Below are 19,773 nucleotides of genomic sequence, written 5' to 3'. Positions count from 1 at the left end.
CACTGTGCATTATGGGTCAAATGTGGCTACGGTTTTTAAAACACTCTGCAGGACACAAAAGATCTCTAAACCTCTTGTTTTTGAACAACATTCAATGCAAAGAAATTAGAATGTAACTTAAATATTGGAGGGGGAAAACTTATTTCTCAAATAATTTCAAATACTGTGTGCAGGTGTCTCATCTAATCTCTAGTCCTAACCTCTCAATTTCTACCCAGTCCTGCATTTTACACTATCAAAGGACTTTTCCTCCTGACAGCTCTGACATGGCCCTTGACAGGTATGTTTTATCCTTCTCCAAAAAATAGTATTTACCCTTACCAGCCCCCAATCCGATAAACTTGGGGTCATCTTGGACTCTACCCCTTCCTACATCTCGTCTTTTAAATAAAAGTCTGAGGTTCTGAATTAGCGGGTAGGGGCATTGATCGATGCAATTTTATTATAAAAAGTTAGTAAGACTTTCTTTTTTGAAACCAAGTCTTTTTCTTTCTCATTATTCCCTCACCTTCTGCCCTTTCTACTCCAAAATGCCTAGTTGATGGGGAAGCAACTGAATCACCTTCTCAGCTAGGGAACTGAGGCTGTAAAGCTGTGTTTCCCAATGTGTTTTCATTTATTTATTTATTTTTTGCCCTGAGCAATACAGTTTTGCAACTCTAGGAACTGAAAAGGAACTTAAATACAGAATGCTTCAGAAACAAAGAGAGAGAAAGAGAGAGAGAGAGAGAATATCATTTATAATAATAATGTCTGTCTTTCACCTTTTAAGCTGGGAGTGGGACCATTTAAAGCCTTCCTCCTTCTTCGTTATCACCACACCTGCTTGCTCTTAGAACCCCATTTAGAAGCAAAACTGGCTTTCATGGTTGCAGAGTTGGTGGAGCAATGGGAGGTTAGCTGCCATGTTTCAGGATGTACCGCCTACAGGCTAAAGGTTATTCCTGCTTCTAGGATGGGGAGACTGATTCTGGTTCTCGTTCCTTCTCTCCCGTCGAGTTGACCTCTCCTCCACTCTGTCCTGTTTGATTAGAGATTGGTAATGTGGACCTCCCTCAACCCCACTCAGGATGCTTATCCAATCTCATTTGGACACTTAGAAGCAACAGTTTGCATTATAACCTACACTGGGAACCCATAGCACAGGGTAATGCAATAATGAGTTTGGCATACATAACTTTCTAGAAGCCCTTTTGCTCTGGCCATCCTCATCTTCTACTGGCTTCAGACCCTCAGAGTAGTGGTGGCTGGGCTCAGAAGGGGCACAAGACCTCTCTCATGGAAGAACCTCACCCAGTATATCAGTCTGCTAGGGCTGCCATAACAAAATAGCATAGAGAAGTGGCTTAAATAACAGAAATTTATTTTCTCACAGCTCTGGAGGCTGGAAGTCCAAGATCAAGGTGTCGACAGGTTTGATTTCTCCTGAGGCCTCTCTTCTTGCCTTGCAGATGGCCACCTTCTCACCACCTTCTCATAAGGCCATGTCCTCACATGGTTTCTTCTCTGTGGTACACATCCCTGGTGTCTCTCTGTGTCCTAATCTCTTCTTGCAAGGACACCAGTCAGATTGAATTATGGCCAAATCTAATAGCCTCATTTTAACTTAATCACGTTTTTAAAGGCCTTATCTCCAAATACAGTCAGATTCTGAGGGATTGGGGATTGGAGCTTCAACATATGAACATGGAGGGGGGCACAATGCAGCCCATCACACCCAACAATCAGTGACAACACTAGCATCTTTATTTTTTTTAAACAGGGAACTATTGTTTTTTTTGTTTGTTTTTATTTTTAATTTTGGCAGCATTGGGTCTTTGTTGCTGCACACGGGCTTTCTCTAGTTGTGGCGAGCGGGGGCTACTCTTCATTGTGGTGAGCAAGCTTCTCATTGCAGTGACTTCTCTTGTTGCGGAGCATGGGCTCTAGCTGCGTGGGCTTCAGTAGTTGTGGCACGTAGGTTCAGTAGTCGTGGCACACGGGCTTAGCTGCTCTGCGGCATGAGGGATCTTCCCGGATCAGGGCTTGAACCCATGTCCCCTTCATTGGCAAGCAGATTCTTAACCACTGCGCCACCAGGGAAGTCCAACACTAGCAACTTTAAACTGGAAAGGGGGAGAAGAAAGGGGGAGAGAAAATGTACGTAGCAGAAGGATGTACTCCAGAACAAAGAATTCAGAGCATATTAACCACAGTCCATGAACAAGGAGTTATATGAATACTTAATTGGCTGGGCATGAGGAGAGAAGGGAGAACTCTAAAACTGCTGATTTCTACTCTAGCTTTATGGGCCCGTTGGGTAAAAGAAAAGGCTAAATCACAGGTGACATTAAAATCTCCCAATACTGAGTGGGGGGTGAGGGAGGGATGGATTGGGAGTTGGAGTTAGCAGATGCAAACTATTACATAAAGCATGGATAAATAACAAGGTCCTGTATAACAACTGTATAGCACAGGGAACTATATTCAATATCCTATGAGAAGGATATTTTTATGCATAATAGAGAAGAATATAAAAAAGAATGTGTGTGTATATATATATATATATATATATATATACACAAACTGAATCACTTTGCTGTACAGCAGAAATTAACACAACATCGTAAATCAACTATGCTTCAATTTAAAAAAAAATCTCCCAGTATTCACTCTTGGTCTTCTGCATCTGTTTATTTACAGCAGAGAAGATTGCTACCAACGTTGGTGAGTGAAAGAAGCAGATGGCACATTTTGATAAGCACCAGTCTTAACCAATTGCAGATAAGATAAATCATAGGCAAGGACAGAACTCTTCTGTGGGAGTTCCATGTGAGCTAAGTGCTTTCTGCACCATGATAATCTGCTACAGGCATAATTTATATTATCACCAAATAGCTTAATTAGTCCTCCTGTTAACATTCCTACACTATTTCCATTTAACCTGCTTCCTGGGAAATCCTCAGCCCTTGCGAAAAAACCCATCGGAACCCAAATCTGACTTCCTTCCACAGACCCAGAGAAAGGTACACATCTTAGAGTAAGCAAAGAGAAAAAGAAAAATGGGAAGAGAAAGAAAAATAGAAGGAGAGTGTCCAGAACAAGGGCTAGATTTAAATTCGGCAATTATCACAGGGCTTACTCAGCAATGAGAGGGGGCGGGGAGCAAACCGGGAGAGGGCAACCTTCCAGCTCCCTGGGTCAGGCTGTCACTGTGTAGCTTCATTATCCAGCCTGATAAATTGTGAGTTCTTCCCACCATAAGGGTGTAGATAGTTGAGAGCTATCAGGTAGAGACAAAGAACCACCATGTACACATTTCAAATAAAGTTTGTTCAGTCGGTCCAGACGTAAAGGACACCTTGTCCATTGTTCAGTATTACCTCAACCCTGAACCCTAAACAACCGGAAACCAGCTTATCACGAAGCAGGGGCTGAAAGGTCTCAGGCTGTTCCAGAATGAAAATTCTGTGATTGTGGGGTCCCTTTGGGGAATCCTCAGTAAAGCATAGAAGAATCTCTGGGCTGAGTCAGTCATTAGCTTTACGGTTCATCTAGGCAGCCCTGTTTTGTGACAACCTACACCTGCTGGGTTTGATGGTGCTTAAGGGGATCTCCTACATAGCTAATGTTATAAAGTGAAGTGTTTTGAGAATTACTTGTAAATTACTGTTTATTTAACTGGTGAACTTTATTGTCAGAAAGACCATATTTAATAAAAATTTTATATAATTAAAATTAATTAATACTTGAATAAGGTCTGCTGATTAGTTAATATTATTGCATCAATATAAATTTCCTAACTTTGATAATTGTACTCTGGTTATATAAGACATTAATATTTGGGAAAGCTCGATGAAGGGTATATGGGAATTCTTTGACTATTGTAAAAATTTTTATAAGCTGAAATTACTTCAACGTAAAAAGTTAGAAGAATGTTTTTAAAGCTTTAGAAAGGTAATTCACAGGGCTTGACAACTTATCCATAATTTGTGCTTAGGGGTCTGGACCCAGGAAAAGAGCAACCCTTTAGCCTCTCTCCTTTGCTACCAAAATGATGAAATGCACTGTAGGTCAAATATGAAAGTCTTTGGTACAGTAAATTCCTAAATAAATAGTAATAATTATAAAAAAATAGTAATAATTACAGTCTCATGTGGAGATGCTTCTCTATAAATAAAGGAACAAGTCATTATACTAAATACCCTATCAAATATTCTCCAAGTAGCTTACAAGATGCTTAGAAATTGCTGTCGTGGGAGTAGGAAACAGGGAGTCATTGACAGGTTCTGAGCAAAGCAGGCAAACAACAACAGCAATACTTCAGAAGACTCAACAGGCCCTTAGTGCACAGGATGAAATGGGAAGAGACCGGACTCAGCAAACCCCACTAGGAGTTATTCTAATAATTTAGGAGTGAATGGTCCTCACTGAATGGGACTGCACGGAAGAAGCACAGAGGAGAGGCATTTTGAAGGACTCATCTGTCTGGGCGGGACTAGACTGGAGGTGGCGGCGGAGAGAAATGAGTCAGTGGTTACTTGAAGATGTCTTGCCAAGATGACTGGGGCAATGCTGGTGTCACTGAGAGACCGATGGAAAATAGAAGGAAGGAGAGACCATACACAGAGCTTGGGCCGCAAACTCCAGTGGGGAAGACGGGCACTGGGGGCTTCAAAACTGGAGGGCTCACTCTCTAAAGAAGGTGGTGCCGCCATGCGGGCTGCTACAACTTGGCATCAGCAGTCCTTGCCATAAGGAAATGCCCTTTCGGTGTGACCAGATCTTCCATTTTTGCAAGAGAAGCCAGAAATCCCGATCTCTTATGTGAAAAATGTTAACTCTTTAATGTTGGCAATTAATTTAAAAAAAATTTAAAGCATGGCATGTACTAAACCAAACACATCTGTGAGCCAGATTTGGCAGGGACGCTATCACTTGTAAGCTCTGACAAAGAGAGAAGGTCAAGGGTCAAAGTTCATAAACTGTCTTGGTGATACATAGGGAGATGAGAGACTGTAAAGGGATTCAGTGACTAAAATACTATACCTAAAGCTTTTTCCAGCCTTCTGAGCTGTATGAATGTCCTTACCCTTCAAGCCTATACATGGATTTGAATTTACCCAGGAAGTTTAATCTAATCCTAAAATGATTAAATAACAAGAATTTGAGTGCTTATTGTGTGCTGAGTACACAGAAGTCAAATTAACTGGAGAAGAAAAACATGCCCTCCTGAACACTTGAGACAAATTATGAAATAACCTGGAAGACTGCTTTCTCCACATTAGGTCAGAATATCAGAGTCACCTTAAATCTGAGACTTCCCCCCGAGATCACTTCCATTTAGCAAACTTTGCAATAACGTCTGTGTGTGCGTTTGTGTGTGTGTGTGTGTGTGAGCGCGCGCCCGCGCGTGCTTGAATCTCTAACCAGAAATCTAATTTCCTGAGCAGTGGTTACAAAGCGGCAGCCTCCTTCCCTCCCTCAGCTTGGGAGGGGACCTGGCTGGGTTGGGGGTACCTGGGCGCCGGAAAGGAGGGTGGAAGGTTGGGAGTGGCCGGCTGAAAACCGCTCCCCGTCAGCTTTCTCCGCTGGAATCCCTGTTTTTGTTTCCGTCATTACTCTTTAAGTGTCTGTGTAGGAGCAGACAGGCACCGAAATAGAAAGTGTCAAAGAGATGATGACAATGACGATAAAAACAAGGCAGGCCACTTTTTTTCAGTCCCACCTAGCCTCCTCCATCCAGAAAGCCAGCGCGCCTCCTCCTGCGGTCTTCAAAGAGCCGTCGGTGGGGCAGGAAGCGGGCGGCTCGGGCTGCGGGTGCTCCTAGGAGAGCGGCGATTTCCTCCCGAACTGCCCAGTTATCTCCAGAGTCGCAGAACAGCTCTCCGAAGAGCGCGTTCTCTCCCCCACCCCGTCCTCCTCAACCCACCCACCTACTTCCTCCAGCTCCATACACACACCAGCACGGAGCTGCCAAAAATTTCCACCCTCCACCCCCCTCCCTAGCTAACTTCCTTCCAGCATTTCCTGAGCTGGATGATCCTAGGATTTGTAAGACAGGAAAAAAAGGAAGGCGTGAGGGCGGGCGAGAGAGACAGGATGCTTGTTTTTCGTTCTACCAAAGCCGTCTGAAGGCAGGACAGCGCGCGCCGGGCAGAGGACCTACGGCAGCCCCCGGGCTGTCCCCGCGCCCCTGGCCGCCGCCGGCTTCCCCGCGCTCTCGGCCACTCCCGGGCTTCTAGAAGACGGATCGGAGAGCTCGCCCTCCCTCCGAAGCGGAGGAGAACACCCGAAGACACCGCGGGAGCCCGTGAAAGTCCCTGGGACTCCAAGTGAGGAAGTGACACTCCCAGCGCGCCGGCCCGCCGCTGCCAGCTCCACACGGCCTGCGGTACCGCGGCCCTGGAGGAGAGCGCCGTGGATTTCACGCTCCGCGCCCGCGCCGGGCTCCGCGCCCCGCGGGCTCCATGCGCGCTGCCCCGGGCCCAGGCTCTTCCCCACGCCCATGCGGCCCCCCAGCGCCGCGCCGCAACCACTGATCTAACCTCCCCCGGAGACCATCGCAGGCGCGGTGCCAAGCAGCGGGGAGGGGAAGACGGAGGGGCAACCTCTTTGGGACTAACTCATGAAGAACAAGGGTGCCAAGCAGAAGCTGAAACGAAAGGGAGCCGCCAGCGCCTTTGGCTGTGACCTGACGGAGTATCTGGAAAGCTCAGGACAGGATGGTAAAGTGCCTTCGCCTCCCTCCCCCCCCCCCAACGCCCCACCCCGCTTCTTTTTGTTTGAGAGAGAGAGAGAGAGAGAGAGAGAGGGACTCTCGTAGGGCGTGTTGCCTTCAATTCCCAAGTTAATGTATTCCAGGCCTGAGCGCTCACTGTGCTTTTTTTTTTTTTAAACATACATGATTCCTAAGGTGCGTAACGCTGCCACCCCGACGTGCAGAGGTTGTGTCAGCCCTTCCGTTTGTGTCACCCAAGCCATTAATGGGCGGTGCGCCGGTGCTGCTACACGTTTAACCGGCCACCTCTGGGGCTTGGGGGTGGGGGGCTTGAGAGGTCCTGTTCCCAAACTTTGGATGTCGGAGGGGAGGGAGGAGGCCTCGATCTGTGGTGTGGTGTTCAGTGGGATTCTCTGGGTACGTAATTATGACCGCCTTAGGTGTCCCTCCCGGGCTCTCCGATTTCATCCGCTCACATCTTTTTTTATTAATGTGCTGGAAGGCGGGGGTGCGGTGGATCCTGGCCGGGGGAGTGGTTGCACAAACATTTTCTGAATTTCTGAACTGATGCCAAATATATAGTAGCTCCCTCCCTCCCCTTCCCAACCCCTCAGACCCTCTACCTCCTCTTGGTTTTCAGATTAGCGTTTGGTGTGTCTGACAAGAAGAGTGTTGTAAAAAGGTCAGAGGGCCTTGATTTTAAAATAGTTTAGGGTCTGTACATGAAAAGGAGAGCCTCTATGTTTTCAAGGTCGGATTGGGGAAAAAAAAGGGAATCCTCCAGGGTAGAGACAACTTATTAAACGTTTGTTGGGGGGGGGGGGGGGGGCGAAAGAAAACAATCTATAATACAGTACCAGCATTTGAAGTGAGAAGTTTTTAATCAAAGGAAAGTTGAGGAAATTGAGCATTAAATGACTGCTTTTGTTAAGGTTGACTGGCCCTGCACTTACCCGTGACAAAAAGGCCTTGTCTTCAGAAATTTCAGTGAGGGAGAAAAAAGTCCACTATATGGGCCTTGTGTTTATACATAGATAGATACAACAAAGGGGGGAAACTGAAGGGCTAACTGCAGAATAACTCTGCCTCCAGGAAAATAATCTCAAAAACTATTTGATTAGCTCATATCAAATGTGCATCTCAAAAACAGAGCAGTGCTTTTGTTTCTATTTCATTTTTTTAAGGACTTAGCACCACCTAGTAATTTGCAGTGGTGTGATATTCCTGTGGTGTCCTTGAGTTCAGGGGCTGCCATGTCATTAGGACAGATGGCTTAGTATTTTACAGCTTGGGGGACCACAGGTTTCAAAACTGCCTCTTTTGAAACTGGGACACAACTAAGTCAATTCATGTAATCCTCTCCAACAATCTGGAGAGGTAGATTTCAAATAACATCCTTAGGTTGAGATTTTTTGAGTGTGAGAGAACTCCAACTATGCATCTTAATCACTACCCTCAGAAGTTCAGAATGAAATGGTTCTCCTCCACCTGTTTTTGCAGGGGGCCTTCAGGTTCATGTCCATGTTCACTTATGAATGCTCCTGGATACCACCTTTCACCAAGTGGGTGCTCTTCTGGGCCCTCACTCCAAAGCTGAGAGTTGCATGGAGGTGCTTATCAGTCCTGACTCATTCTTACAATGTCACAGATCCTGGGATGAACAAGGAATCCTAGGGTTCTGTGAAGACTCCTCAAAGGCAGCTTTAAACGGTTCCTCTTTCACCTGATTTATATTTTGGGTTTTTATATATGTTTCGTTCAGGAAAAAAAAAGAAAAGGGGCTACTCTTAAAGAAAAAAAAAATTGAAACCAGTACCCCGTGCTCTTCCTGCCCTGGGGAGAAGGGAGGGAAGCCGGGAGAGGTAAAGTGACCGGCCTAATGTCATACAGTCAATCATGAGGGACGCAGAGGGCTCTGGCCCACTAGCCTCCTCTCCCCTCCCTGGCATCCTTGTCTAGGCCAACATTCTCCTCTAATGATTTTTTTTCCCGTTAATTGAAAGCAGACAGCCCTGCCCCAGAATCAGCAAACTTTCAAGACTGACATACCTGAATAAAGTTCCTTTGAAACAGAAGGAAATTGACCCACTTAATGATCCACACACCATTATTGTGCCACGTAGGAATTAGTCAGGCATAATAAGCAGCTTATATAAATGAGAATAATTAGGATTTCTTTTTTCCCACATCTAAAACTAGTTAAGCAGTTGTCTCTTATTTTTCTTTTAGTGTAGCATCAATAAATAGAGTCAGTGCTAATGTTTTCTCTAAAACAATGTGTCCTCCTCATGGACTTTTCTGAAACATGTATTGGTTAATAGACAAGGCCTGGACTCTGCCCCCAGGGAGGAAAAACTGACCTGGGTAGTGCCCCTTTGCTCACCACCTTGGAAGTTCAGCCCAGAATCCTGAGGGTGACAAGTCAGCATGGTAACTAGGATCTAGAAGGCTGGGGAGGGCCTCACAAGACTGACATCCCAGTTACTCAGCTTTGGAGGTCAAGGATAAAATGAGGCAGAAAAGTGGATTCAGGTCTGGGAACACAAGGGCAGAAGGAAAGAACAGAGATGTGGGGAATCCAAGAGAACCCATGTGTTTGGGGAGGGAGGGAATTCTCTGAGCTGGGGTACAAGGCAAAGCTGGTGACAATTAGCTGTGCTCAGACCACCTGAACATGAGGAATTTATACCCCCGGACTGAGCACAGAGGAAAAATGTCATCCACTTCTGCCAATTGCTGTAACCCAGTCCTGCTACCTTCAACTGGACAAATCTAATGAGGCAGGGTGACAAATAGGTGTTTAACTTAGCGCAGACATTGCTCGGGGCCAGTGTTCTTAATCTTTAGGAAGCTGATGAAAAGCAGAAACCTTTCCTTAGAAACACACACACACACACACACATACACACAAATCGTGTATACAGTTTCTTCAGGCAGCCACACAGATGCCATGTTCAGGCTCTGCTCTTGGTCGTCCCAAGCTGCACGTAGGGTTGATACGAATGGCCAATTTCCCCCTTTTGCTTCTTTGGCCACTTTTCTCCAGGCTGGTGAGATCACCCAAGAATGGCATGAAGTTGCTCCTGGCCAACTTAGCCAGTGTTTCTTTCCCTTCCCCTCCAGCATGGTGGCTGCTGCCCCAACCCCTAGCTCTCCCCCGGGAACCAGAGAACTTTCTCTTCCTGTCTGGAATAGAGGGAGAAGATCATCACTTCCTCACTGCTGATGCTGAAAATAGTACAGCTTTCTTTTTCTTCTTTCTGACCCCTGAATACGAAGACCCTTGCTTGCAGCTGTGTGATGAAAACCACATCATTGTGTCACCTGCAGTTGGGAGGCTGTGGGTGAAGCCCCGTGAGGCCAGAGTGCATCCCAGAGCATTTCCTACCTCTCCCCTCTGAATCAAGTGCTCTGGGTCTTCCCACAGTGCTTGAAAATGCTGGGGTCAGGAGTCAAGGGACCAGTAAGAGAGCATTACAGGAAAGCTATCTTCTGCCTCCGTGCTGGTCCCACTCTAAGGGCTGAGGACTTCCTCACCCTTCCCAACAATCTCTGCCATTTGACTCACTCCCTGGTAAAAAGGGATAATTGTCCATGCAATGGTTTGCCATGATGGTAGCACAATAGAATCACTTGGGGAGCATGAAAAAAAAGTTCATGTCCAGGCCCCCTCTCAGAACAATTAAATCAGAATCTCTTGGTGCCCAGGCATGGGTATGTTTTAAAAGCTTCCTAGAGGGCTTCCCTGGTGGCGCAGTGGTTGAGAGTCCATCTGCCGATGCAGGGAATGCAGGTTCGTGCCCCGGTCTGGGAAGATCCCACATGCCGTGGAGCAGCTGGGCCCATGAGCCATGGCCACTGAGCCTGCGTGTCCGGAGCCTGTGCTCCGCAACAGGAGAGGCCACAACAGTGAGAGGCCCGCGTACCGCAAAAAAAAAAAAAAAAAAAGCTTCCTAGATGATTCTGGAATGCAGGAAGAGTTGAGAACCACTGCTTATAGTGCAGGGGTTTACAGATCATTTTCTCCCTGGATAAGCAGCCTTGACTATTCAGAATGTACCCTCTGAATGTTTGATAAGAACCTTATTCCTGAAAGTTTTTTTCTAGTTCTTATCAGGTTGAAAAGAAAAAATATATATGTATTTGAATCGAGGGATTACAGAAGGTTCATAACGAGTAAACACCCATTACAAAATATAATTTTAAGCTTGATGAGAGTAAGACGGCCCCAGCATTTCAAAGAACAAGGATAGGGCAATGGGAACTTTGAGGCATAGCTATTCTACGTTTCTGAAGCTAAGTCATTCTCTCACTTTGTTTATTCGCTTATTTAAGAAACCAGTATAAGGTGCTGTGGAGGTACAGTAGGAGAGAAAGAAACAGGCACTCCAGACTCAAGAAATTTACAGTCTAAGGGATGTGAACAAACTTTCAGAAACCAATGGCTCAATTAAGCTTTGAAGTTAGCTGTCATGACTGAAGGAGAAAATGCAAAAGCTTTTATCTTCAATTAAATAGACAAAAAATCCAAACATAAACAGGAGCAGAGTGTTAGCAAGGAAGGTGAATATTTTCTGTTCACGAGAAGATTTAACGTTGAATGGCAGGGGCATCCTCTTTGGGTTAGTGGTCTCCTTCCCAGCGTCTTGCCTGGCATCGTTTGCACACCTTTCCGAGCTAATTCTTCATCTTTGGGTCTCAGCTGCTGCTGGAAACCTTCCCTGATCCTCCCAAGTCAGGTGCCCCCTGCTGGGGGCTCCCATTAAGAGTTCTGGAAGCCTACAGCCTGGGGTAGAATCCTAACTTTGCCTGTTCCCAGCTGAGTGACCCTGGAGCAAGTTACTTACCCCCTCTGGGTCTCACTTTCCTCATTTGTGAATTGAGGATAAGAGGACTGGTGTGAAGAGAAATGAGTTACTATGGGCAAAGCACTTAGCAGAGGGTATGCGTAAGGTAAGCTCTAAATGTAGCTGTTGTTATCATAACACCCTGGACTTGCCCTAGCATAACCACATGCTATCCATGACTGAATGCATGAGGGCTCCGATGAAGCGAGTAAATGATATGGTCAGATGGGTTAATTAAGCACCAAGAGGGACAGGAAGCAGATTAGTTGTCCCGCTGAATGGAGAGTTCACGGAGGGATTTCCCAGAGCCTCTGGGGAGTGGACCATCAGTATACAGTGGTGGGAGAGCAAAATGTCAACCTGAAACTCAAGGGCCCTCAGAAAGATCTGAGAAAGGTACCCAGCCACTCCCGGACCTTCAGGGAACTGAAAGAGAAGTCAGGTCCTGGAGGTGGAGTTTGTGCAGACAGAACAGCCACCTCATGGGCTTGAGTTCAGAGGGGCAGCCCCAGATCTGGGCTCCCACAGTGAAACAGGAAGAACTAAAAGAGGAGGATTAAGGCTTTTAAACCTGGAGCAAGCTGACTGATTGCATGAAGCCAAACTGTAACTGACTCTGCATGGTCTGGTAAACAACCCATCCAGAGGATGGAAACAGCCATTCCGCCTACCCACACCCCTCCCTCCTGCCCAGTCTCCAGACCTCTGCCAGGAGCCCCTTGAGGACAGGCATAGCCTCGCCCTTCTTCCACCCCTACCACCCCCACTGGCAGCTGCCCAGATGCCTTCCAGCCGCTGGAGGCCCAGGCCTTGGGACTGCTAAGGTAGCCCCAGACCTGCCCTAGAGCCCAGTGGACCATCTGCTGGGGCAGAGGGAAACAAGTTGGAACTGGGAACACATTTTCCCATAGATGATGCTGTACGTGGTGGATAAGCTCCCCAATGCCATCAGAGCGGTAGTTTTTGATACATTCTTTTTATTTCCCCCCTTAATCCATTAGGCATCTGTGGGCTAGCCTGGAAACCTTTTCCTGTGGGAGTGGGGATGAGGGGAGAACACGTTGTAAATTCCAGAAGCTGACTGACCAAGGCAGTTCTGAAGCACTTGCTAGGGACCGATTGTTCCTGGGGGTCACCTCCCTGCAGAAAGTTTCCTGGGATTCCGTGGCAGAGGGTGGGAGAGGAGGACAGGGCTGAGAGGTCCAGGACTCAGTCTGGGGATAAGAAGTGCCCCCCAGCTCCTCTTCCATTAGATATTGGAACAAAGTAGTGATAGACCCTCTGGTTGGGACCACCCAGTGCTTATTTCCTCCAGAACAGGCTAGTCAGTGTGAGCTGCCGGGCACCTCCCCCCCTCGCCCCCCACAACCCGCACCTTCTGGGTCTCAGGTCTCCACTTTCCTTGGTCTGGTTCCTTCACCCCAGTCTTGAGGCCCAGGAACATGGCGCTACCAGCTCTTTCGATTTTCTATTTTGTTTTCTTTTTCACTCATTGCTTGCCCTGTATTGAAGCCAAAGTGGCATTTACCCACTTGTCACACTTCAGATTTAATTTTCTTTTTGCTTGCAGGTGCATTCCCACCTGATTTTCTGTTTCTCTCTATGCCCCAACACAAATGTCACCCTTCAGTTTACTAGGTTTTGGTGTTCCTCCCTCAGAGGACTGTCCTTGAGTCCTGATGGAGGTGGGGCCACAGCCTGATGGAACTTTAGGTGTCTAGATAGCAGCCCCCCACCGTCCCGCTAATCTTCCCCCCAGTATGCAATTTTAGGTAAGCCTTAAAATAAGGGACCCCTGAGAAAGCATGATGACTTCAAATCAGAAGAGACAGATACTGGTGCTAGATTTTTTTAAGAGCAGCTTTTGATAGAGAAAGCTGAGAACATTAGGCTGCTAAAGGAAGGGGGAGGAAGGGGGGGGTGTCTTGGAAGGAGAGAAGGGACCCAGAAATGAAAGCTGAGCCCCAAACCACACCTGCTTGTTATTTTTAATTGTAGAGTTACAGTCTGCATTCATTGCTTACTATGTGCCAGTCACTTTATACGTACAAAGTAATATTTTCGAAATCTGTAAGAATTGGGCATTTTTACCCTTTTTACAGAGGAGAAAACTGAGATCCAAGAGGTTAAATCACTTGCCAAGATTGTAGAGATAAGAGAGGCAAGATTTAAATCCAGATCTAGTGTGACTCCCAAAGCCAAGCCTGTCTTAGGCACAAACACAATCTCCCAAAATAGCATATTTCATAATTTGACATTTATGTTACAGTTTTGTCAAAAGAAAAAAGAACTAACCTGCAAAACGTAGCCTTTTCTCCCTTGCGTTGTTCTTCCCCCAGCCTAGATGGAGAATAGTAATAATAACAGCTAACGTTTGCATAGCACTTCACCCTCTGTCAGGAGCTTTTCACACACACGTACTCTAACCCCACCTAGTAACTTTCAAGTCCCCTACCTTTTCCTCCCAGGCCCCTCCCTGCCTACTGCAGCCACAATCCTCCTTCCCTCCTGGAACAGCACTTGCCTTAGAGTCAGAGGCACCCAGTTTGATCCTCATTCTACCTGATATTCTGTTTTCTCACTGGCTTTGTGTTTGCAAGTGGACGCTGAGCTCGGCTAAAGGCGGGTGGCCTTGGGCGGGTGGCCTTGGGCAGCTCATGCAGATTGGGTAGCTCGCTGGCCTCCCTGAGGCTAACACACAGCAGATGATTGATGGACCCTGTTTCCTCCTCAGGAAGCCAGAGTTAGAGCCCTTCTAGGAAGCTCAGGACCTGGGACATTGCTGATATGCTGGAACAGCAGGAATCCAGGATTGTTCAAGGTTCCCCACAAGGGCACATAGCTACTCCCAGTTAGAAATGGACCCAGGCTTTGCACGGGGTGCCCCAGAAACACTGACTATCCCTAGTGCCTCACCAGTCACTCCTTGGTATGAATCACATTCTTGGCGGGGCCCCAGAACCAACTGAGTTTCTGGGATCGAGTCTCAGGCACTCTTTGTTCTAGTTCAAGCCTGGCTCATGCATACCATGCCCTGGTGCCATGCCCATGGCCTGATGCTGACCCAGTATGCCTCTGGGGGACCCCTCGCCGCCACCCCCCAGAGGGAGAGGGGTGAATGTCACCCTCCCCAAAAGCACCTTATACCAGCTCTTGCTGTTACAGACAGCAGAAAACAGTCTGACATAAAAAGTAGGAGGCTGGCAAACTAAATAAATCTATAGCCTTCGTGAATTGAGCTAATTTGTGTAATTATGCATATTTCTTTCTCTGGCTCTTTTCATGGTTTTATTCAGAAACCATCTTGTATGGGGCTTTCAATTCAATGCAACAAATATTTAATGGGACTCTAATATGCTGGACACTCTGGGGTTTACAAAGATGCTCTCAAGTTGCTCTTGGCCTAGTGGGTTGCGTAAGACAGGAAAATAACCAAAAGAGTACCAAGAATGAAATGAGGGTTCTACAGAAGGTGCGAGCGGGAGATGCTAACATTCAAGGCAACCGAGTGAAAGAGAACTATGAGTGGATTGTTTGTAAGGGGGGAATAAATCAATAAAACAATAAGCATCATCTGACCCGTGAGGAATGACGGAGATATAGAGTGGTTGGTTTCTACAGACAGGAAACCACATGGTTTTGCCTGATGCTTGTAATTGGTCACACCCTCCTGAGCCCCGGGGGAGAAGATGCTTAAACTGTGGGAAAGGTAGTTGACAGTGACTTGTAATGGCCAGGCTTGGAGGGAGGGGACCTCCAAGCCTGCAACCCCTTCGGCTGCACCCTTGGCCGGGGTGACAGAAGCTGTCTTCAGTGGCAGGAGAGTGATCCTACTGTCGGGAGAAGGCACTGTAGCTGATCACAAGTGTGGCAGTTGGTCTGGCTGTGTCTGCGCCTGGCCCAAGAGCAGGGGAACGGGAGATTCTGTTAAAACATAAAACTTTTAAAATGATGTCAACTGACCACCCTAAGTATGTTTCTTGATTAAATCTACGTGTGCATAAATGTGCAGCCTCAATCTCTCCCCACTGCATGTGGAAAGTTCTCTTTTGCCCACCCCCATTTTATTTTATTGTTATTTTTAATTTTATTTACTTTTGGCTGTACCACACAGCTTGCGGGATCTCAGTTCCCCAACCAGGGATTGAACCTGGGCCATGGCAGTGAAAGCTGGGAATCCTAACCACTAGGCCACCAGGGACCTTCCCCCTCCCCCATTTTATATATGAAAACCAACTCAGAGAGATTAAGCAACTTGCCTAACATCACCCAGCTAGGAACTGGGAGAACCAGAAGTCAAACCATGTCTGTCCGACATTAAATTCCGCTTTCCTAGCTTTGTCTCCTCTGGACCCAAACAGCTGCAGTCATGCCGGCAGTAAATCAGGGTCTGATATGCAGAGCTGCATTTACCCATGCATTGCCAAGGTGATAAGTTCAGCAGGATTTAGTTCAACTTTAATAAAACTGCTGGCAATGGAGTTCCCATCCCCAGTTTTTCAAAGTCAAACGTTGAGGTTCCAAATGGCAGGATTCTAAACAGAGAGCATGCCCTGTTACCATAAGTAGCCCCTTCCACCACTGCTTTCCCATCTGTTTCCTGCATGTTGAGTATTATTGGGAAACAATGATGTCAACTCTTCCATATAAATCTACACCTCCCTATTGCCCCTCCCCTACAATGCATATTTTTGTTCTTCTTTCTGGCTTTTGTCTTGCTGTTCTGTTCTTTAAGGACTCACGCTTTTTGGCGTCAGTTATTGGCTTTCTTTTTAATATGTTTTAGCTATTTAAGCTTCATTGTGGCCTTCAAAGTGCACATGCTTCTCGGGTCCATATTTGGAAAATCCTTTGTTTGGCTAATAGCTAGAGTATGGGCCTGGTGTTAGTGGAGAGAAGCCATTTTGCTTTCTGGAAAAGCAAAGCTGGGTGCAGGGCTCTGAAGCCGGCTCAGAGCTGAGGGCACAAACCCCACTCGAGGGCTCTCAGGGGCTGCATTATAGCTGTTGGACCCTGGACACAGAGCCTGCAGCTGAAGGTCAGGAAAATATATCCATCCAGTAACCTGTTTTCCCTTACCCAAGCCTGACTCTCCAATGAGACTTGGTTTCCTCAGTTCCCCTTTTTTTACTGCTCCTAAAGTCAACTTGGTTTCAGAAAGGAAACGGGGGAGGCTGTTCTCGGGGCAGGTGGGAGGGGAGAGTATGAGTTCTGAATTATGGGTCCAAGAGTTCTGGGCCTCTCTTTTTAAGGCTCTGGCAATGATACTCAAACTTTACTGGGCATCAGGATAACTAAAACTGGAGTGTTTACTTTTAAAATTTCATTTCATTTAAAATTTAATTTCAGAATTTGAGAAATATTGGTTAAATTTTAGTACACTTTAAGGAGTATTAGAAATACTCCTTAAGTTCCCATTTGGACTCCTTGAAACAAAATGGACACCTAATAAAAGTTTCAAATGGGCATTTGCATAGGTCCAGTAGTATCTGGGTCTGTGGAGAACACACGATCCCACAGAATGAGTTCTACAGTTTTTAGGGCTGCAAGCTGTAAAGTGCCATTGCAGGTCAGTGTTTTAGGTCAGTCCCTCGGAGATTCTGCTCTTGGAGGTCTGAGATGGGGCCTAGGGATCTACATTTTGAAGATGAGCTCCAGGCGATTGTGATATCTTTGGCCTACTGATCTCACTTTGACTAGCTTGTAAAAAGAAGCAGCTAAGTGAAACCACATGATTTTTTTTTCGTTATAGTTTTTATATTGCCCCAAATTTCAACAGTGAACGTGTATTTTTACTACTTAAATTGAGGGGGAAAAATCTTTTTAAATTATTATGGGAATGTGGTATCTTGATTCATTGAATTTTTCATAAAGCCCTTTTGTTCCACTCCTTATTTAAAAACATACTCTTCATAAAGCCTGTTAGTTTGATGTCCTGCCTTAATAGATGCAGTTTAGTGAAATCAATTAACCTCTCTGAGAAGCAGTGCCTGTGGCAAAGTGGCTAGTATGTGGCTTTTATGCTGATAGTCTGCCTTGGTTCAAATCTCAGCTCTACCCCATGCTAGCTGTGTGACCGTGGACAAGCTACCAAACCTCTCTGTGCCTCAGTTTCCTCATCTATAAAGTGAGGATTGTGAGAATAATAGTGCCTATCACACAGGGTCATTATGAGGATTAAATAAACTAGTGCACTGCCTAGAATTTAGTTAACCTTCCATAAGTGTTAACTGTGGTTCTTATTTCCTTGGTGATGAGAAATCTTATCCTGTTTCAGCCTCATTACTCAGAATGTGGTTCCTGAGTAATGCTACAGACAAGGAAGTTGAGAAGGAGATGAGAACAAATATTCCAAGTCTCCCATATATCCCTAGGGGTTTCCTTCTTTCTGTTTTTTTCTTTAATTCTCTTATATACACATAATTATTTATTTTCTTTGGTTGAATGCATAAAAATGCTGGTTTTAAGATTCATATCTGTTGATATAGATTTCTGGGGTGGGAATGTGGTAAACTTTCTAAATTGTACATTTCTGTAGTAATCAGAAAAAGAAAACAATTTAAAAGCAAAACTGGAAAGAAATAAAATGAGGGTTATGGGTTCTGGCGAAAGGCTATAATCATAGTGACCGCCATCCAACCTTCTACTTTCCATCTGTATTTCAGGAGAGTTATAAATCTGGAAAATGAGTCTGTTTCTGTCATTGATGGAACAGTGTAAAGCCGGGGTTTTAGCTGGCCTGTATGACATTTCACACGTGCCTATTTCTTTGCTCCACAATTGCATTTTGACAGTTGACTGAATGAGGTGTATCTGGCTCAATTTTAGGCCGTATGAACAGCATCTTAGGCTGTAGAGGGTGTGGATCAAGGGATCCACACTGCACTCGTCACAGGTTGAATCAGATAGGGAGTCTGTGTTCATTTCTCAGTGCTCCATTTGAAGCTGGAAGCTTATACACAGGAGTATATTGAGAAGGTGATCAGGATGGTGAAGTTTAGACCTTTATTACGTCTCATCTCCAACGATTGTCATGGTTTCCTAAATTGTCTCCTTCCTTGAGTAGAAAGAAAATGAGCTCCTTGAAGACTGACCTTTCTCTGTTCACCTGTGTGTTAGGTGTCTACGGGGCTGGTTCCCTTCTGGAGGCTCTCAGGAAGAATCTTTGCTCCCTCTGGCCCGTCCTCACATGGCCTTCTGTCTGATCTCCTGCCTCTCTCTTATAAAGACCTTGTGACTACATGAGATAATTCAAAATAATGTCCTCATCTCAAGATCCTTAGTTTGATCACATCTGCAAAATCCCCTTTAGCTACATGAGGCAACATTTACAGATGCCAGGAATAAGGACCTGGACATTTTTGAGGCACCATTACTCAAGCTACCACAGTCTTGTTTCCCCCACAGCATATGGTTGGCTCCATAGATATTAATAATGTGAATGAAGGGAATAGGGTGGTGATTGTGAGAGTGGAGGAATAGATGGACATCAGCATTTACTAAGCAGTTTCCATGCATCAGGCACGGGGTCAGCTGGGACACAGGGATGAGCAGGCATTATCTGTCCCTGTAGGGGCTCACAATCCCACGCAGGGGATGGACACATCCTCTGCTGAACCTCACACAAACCACAGGAGGAAGTGGATATCATCAGTTCTGACTCAGAGGAGCTAGATCTTCTACGATGAGTGGAATCTAAGTAGTCTCTGCCTGAAGGGGTGATATTGCAGACAGAGGGAACAATATAAGCAAAGGTGTCGAGGTGTAAAACAGTATGGCAGGATCGACATTCTGGAGAGAAGAACAAAGGGAACAAGGTTGAAGCCTGAGCCACCTACCTTCCTGGATGAGGTTTATAGTAAGTTCCAGATTGAGAAAGGAAGAAGAATCTCGAGCCACATTCAAAGCGTGTGTCCTTTTTGCTGTTTCTATTGCTGCTGTTGAGAAAAAATTGGACCCTAGTCTAGGAATAAACTTCCTTCAGGGGGAGGAAAAGTGAGGTGCCCCAAGCAGCTGTAACTCAGGCTTTCAGAGTTCATTTCATCTATTTATTTTCCATCTTAGGAAATTTCATTTCTCTCTGTCTTATGGATGATAACCAGAGTGATGTTTAACATTTCAAATCCACGTTTTATTTGAGGTGAAAATTTTTGTAACATTCGTTCCCACCTGCCTCCCGCTCACATTTCTACTCCATCCCATCTCTTTTTCCCTCCAGCTTTCTCT

General features: G+C 45.8%; 1 protein-coding gene across 1 annotated transcript in view; it reads left to right on the top strand.

Annotated features, from left to right (window-relative positions):
* The first annotated feature begins 6,079 nt into the window (after window positions 1-6,079).
* Window positions 6,080-19,773, top strand: part of ARHGAP31 (Rho GTPase activating protein 31) — a 112,756-nt gene continuing 99,062 nt past the window's right edge. The window contains exon 1 of the mRNA XM_033855813.2: window positions 6,080-6,707. Within this exon, the coding sequence (XP_033711704.1) occupies window positions 6,608-6,707 (100 nt within the window). The 5' untranslated portion in view covers window positions 6,080-6,607. The remainder of the gene's footprint in view (window positions 6,708-19,773) is intronic.

The sequence above is a fragment of the Tursiops truncatus genome, chromosome 4 (assembly GCF_011762595.2).
Source record: "Tursiops truncatus isolate mTurTru1 chromosome 4, mTurTru1.mat.Y, whole genome shotgun sequence".
Classification (NCBI taxonomy): Eukaryota; Metazoa; Chordata; class Mammalia; order Artiodactyla; family Delphinidae; genus Tursiops; species Tursiops truncatus.
Note: the sequence above shows the minus strand (reverse complement) of the source record. Positions and strands in the feature narration are given on the sequence as shown.